This window comes from Daktulosphaira vitifoliae, unplaced genomic scaffold, assembly GCF_025091365.1.
Source record: "Daktulosphaira vitifoliae isolate Bord-2020 unplaced genomic scaffold, ASM2509136v1 Scaffold_2, whole genome shotgun sequence".
Classification (NCBI taxonomy): Eukaryota; Metazoa; Arthropoda; class Insecta; order Hemiptera; family Phylloxeridae; genus Daktulosphaira; species Daktulosphaira vitifoliae.
In genome coordinates, this window is record NW_026099573.1 from 45,206,839 (window position 1) to 45,211,195 (window position 4,357).

At 27.9% G+C, this 4,357-nt stretch overlaps 1 protein-coding gene across 1 annotated transcript; it reads left to right on the forward strand.

The window, feature by feature from the left end:
* The first annotated feature begins 988 nt into the window (after positions 1–988).
* LOC126899254 (putative uncharacterized protein DDB_G0282129) lies at positions 989–3,706 on the forward strand. The gene is made up of 7 exons (XM_050673944.1): positions 989–1,040; positions 1,103–1,219; positions 1,289–1,401; positions 2,621–2,865; positions 2,905–3,256; positions 3,346–3,557; positions 3,619–3,706. Exons 2-7 carry the CDS (start codon positions 1,157–1,159, stop codon positions 3,633–3,635), a joined length of 1,002 nt encoding a protein of 333 aa, XP_050529901.1. The 5' UTR covers positions 989–1,040; positions 1,103–1,156; the 3' UTR covers positions 3,636–3,706.
* The last annotated feature ends 651 nt before the right edge of the window (positions 3,707–4,357 follow it).

The window sequence follows — 4,357 nt, forward strand, 5'->3', positions numbered from 1 at the left end:
TACCTATCATTTGGTATATTTTTTCATAAATTTAACCCTTAACCTGCCCACAAGGGGGGATTCAAAATGACAACTTTTACAGAAAAAATTTACTTTTTCAACTTAACTTTTGAAAATGTTCCGAAAGGTCTGCCACTTTTATATATATCTTTAATTAAAGCTAATGTAATGTAATTTATTATGCAAAAAAAAAATTTCGGACTTTATTTTGTCTTCACGGTGAAAATGGCTACCANCCTTAAATTAAAGCTAATGTAATGTAATTTATTATGCAAAAAAAAAATTTCGGACTTTATTTTGTCTTCACGGTGAAAATGCCTACCAAATGCTATTTTTGTGTGTAAATTCTCGATTTTATTTTTTACATTTTTAACTTTATAATGATATAATTTATTGAAAAGTGTATGGATCAACACAATCTTTTTATGAGAAATAATATTTTTTAATAATCCCTTTTTCATTTGACATGCTTTATCTTAATCAGGATATTAATAAGGAACTAGCAGATCATGTAGCTTTTGGAATAATATACCAATTTTTTTAAAATAAACACTATCTAAAGATTTGCATCGAAGCGTTTTTTTTTTTTGATAGTGATTTTAATCACTGTCAGATACCATAATACTTGATCCAACTATGCCATGTCACTACTGTGCTGCGACCCTCCTGTACTGGGTTTTTTAGATATTCTTTTAGATATTTAAAAGACGTCAAATGAAATCTATTTAATTTTGATTTTACCGTTTGTCGCATTTTTAATGCATTGTTTAAAAACCTAAATTGACATATAATCAATGTAAAAAAAAAATTTTACTGATCCATATATTTAAAAAAAATTATATTGATCAATACATCTTCAATAAGTTATAACATTATAAAGTTAAAAATAAAACCAGCACAGGGGGATCACGACAGAGAGGTGACGTGGCATAGTTGGATCAAGTATAATGATATCTGACAGTGATTAAAATCACTATCAAAAAAAGAATCAACAAAAACAGCAAGTTGGAAAAGCTGCATTTTTACAAGCAGTTGCCAGAGTATTTAAAATAAAAAATTTGAATAAGCTAGCTAATTTTTAATTTAAAATAAATTGAATTAGGGTAAAAATGGTGGAAGAAATCTTCAAAGTCCCGATTCAAATTATAGCAGAATCATGTATGATGGAAATATTTCACCTTCTTCTGTTAAAACTGCTCAGCATTCCTTTTCTTTTCAAGTAATCATTTTCTATATATTATCTTGAAAATAGCTAAAAGAAATTTTAATGATATTTATTAACTATTAGGACAATGGCTTAGAAAGTAAATGGTCGGACCGTATGAGTAGTCCATTTCAAGATGAACATAAAACTCCAGACCTAGATCATATTAATATTGAAGAATACAATGCTCTTTCTGAGTAAGTAAATGTTGTTTTAAATTAAAAAAAAAAAACCCAGTACAGGGGGGTCGCGGCACAGTGGTGACGTGGCATAGTTGGATTAAGTATAATGCAGATATCATTATTATATCACAGTGATTAAAATAAATATCAAAAAAAAAAAACTCTTCGATGCAAATCATTAGATAGTGTTTAATTTTAAAAAATTGGTGGATTATTCCAAAAGCTACATGATCTGCTAGTTCCTTATTAATTTCCTGATTAAGATAAAGTATGTCAAATGAAAAAGGGATTATTAAAAAATATTATTTCTCATAAAAAAATTGTGTTGATCCATACACTTTTGAATATGTCATAGCATTATAAAGTTAAAAATTTTAAAAATAAAANGAATAAGTCATAGCATTATAAAGTTAAAAATTTTAAAAATAAAATCGAGAATTTTCACATAAAAATAGCATTCAATAGCCATTTTCACCATGAAGACAAAATAAAGTCCAAAATTTTTTTTTTTCGATAATAGAGTATATTACATTAGCTTTAATTTAAATGTCTATAAAAGTGTCAGTATTTCCGGAACACTTTCAAAAGTTAATTTTTTGTGAAAAAGTTGTCATTTTGAATCCCCCCTGTGTGCTGGTAAAGGGTTAAATTTATAAAAAATATATACCAAATGATAGGTAAAGACATCAAGCATCTATATAGCGTTTTTTAACTACGGCAGCCGTTTGCATGCAGAAGATAAAGTGTCAGGACAAATTTATTTTTTCAATTTATAGTACATGACATAAGCTTTAATTTGATATATGTTTAAAAGACGCAGTATTTCCGGAACATTTTCAAAAATTAAGTTGAAAACTTTAGTTTTTGTACATAAAAAATATCTAAGGTTTTAGTATAAAAAAAAAATTATGTTGATTTGTTGATTTTTAAAAAAGTTATGGAAGTTTTAAGAAAAAAAAAGTGAAAAAAATGACAAAATTTGTCAATTTTTAAATTTGTAATTTTTTTGGATATTTCCCCCATTTGCGGGGAACGAGGGAAATTTTTTCAATTTTTAAGGGTAATGTCTTCGACTAGATACGATTTGTGATCTTTTGACGTATCGTTGAAAGAAATCCGTTCGGTGAGAGCTGAGTAAAAGTGGTAACAGACACAAAAAAAAAAAACATCATAGTAAAAATAATACCTTCTCAGCTTCGCATCGAAGCTAACATTAATATTTTTTTTTAAATAGAATACATTCAAATTACCAAGAACTGCAAGCTGATCTTCAAAGTCTTACCAACCAACAAAATCAACTTCAACATAATAGTTTGCAAGCAGAAATGATGCAGCATTATCCAGGGATACAGGCAGTTCATCAAGTCTATCAAAACTCTCATTCAATACAGCAGCCACAAAATTATATGATCAATCGTCAACAAATAACAAATGGACAAATAATTCAACATTTAGATCATAACAATTCAGAAAATATAGGTAGTCNGCATTTAGACCATAACAATTCAGAAAATATAGGTAGTCATCAATGGCGCAGCTTAATGAATCATAGTCAACCACCAATAAATATGTATAATAATTACAATCAATCTCAATTCCAACATCAGCAGCAATATATTAATCAGATACCACATATAGCTTCTAATACAATACCTAACACCAATGTTTATTCATCAGTAAATAACCATTATGTGACTCAAGAATCTTTTGATCAAATGGGTACAATTAAACAAGAACCTCAGTCACAACAATTTTTTTTGCATAACATTCATCAAGAGTTTCAACAAAAAATTCGAAAAAGTTGGGAAATATCATCAACAACACAACCTCGAACTTTTACTCAAGAACCTCAAAATATTTGGAATGGCAGGTAGTTAATTAATTAATTATAATCAATTTATTCAATTTGTTTTTACTGTAATAGAAATAAATAAATTATAATATTCATTACATTTTTAGTCGAACAGTGCCAAAGTCATCACAGCCATCTTCTCTAAGTAGTTCTCCTCGTCAAAAGTCTGAATTTACAATGTTTAGTAGATCTGGTGTGAAAACAAGTCCTTCTTCACCAGTTCCTCCGCCTCGTCGTAATTCAAATCATGTAGTTAACCATGCACCATTACCCACCCCATCTATTGATGATATGCAACCACAGAGTATTTCTTTTATAGGTAAATCAAAAAATATATATACTTTTTAAGAGTTTTAATTTAAATAACTTTTTTATTAAAGCCGGTAACATACACTAAAGAAAAACCACGATCTTTGTGAAAGCCTTAATAGAATTCAAATTACTTCTGGACATAAGACCTATAGAATACCATCTTTTGACGTATCGTTGAAAGAAGTCCGTTCGGTGAGAGCTGAGAAAAAGTGGTAACAGACACAAAAAAAAAACACATCATAGTAAAACGAATACCTTCTCAACTTCGCATCGAAGCTAATAGAAGTTAATTTTACTCTCTTATAAAGTTTGTATTATGACGACATGTTCAAATGTCTAATTTATGTTTTAGATATATAAAATTTATATGTAAGACATGTAAGTACACTTAGAAGAGATATTGAGATTTTGTTATTATTTTTGCTATTCTTTTTTTTTCTGAGATTATAATGTTGGTCATGACACCATTGACTTTTTACCAATCATAGGAATAAATAAATATATAATAAATAAATAAATAATCATAGCAATAAATCATAGGAAAATTATTTCCATATGATAGTTTTTATTAAATAGAAATCTATATGTCCCATAGCGTGCGCTACTATGTATGATGAAAGTGTGATGTAGATTATTAATGCATGCCTTTTAATTAAAGTATCTAAATTAAATGCATTCGTTTTATGTTATTTTTCTTGAAAAACATCAAATACGAAAAATAACGACCGATTATGGTTTAATTTGACTTCTGTATAATTACTTAACAAATGTGTGTAGCTACTCGAGAAACGTTTCATTATACATGTA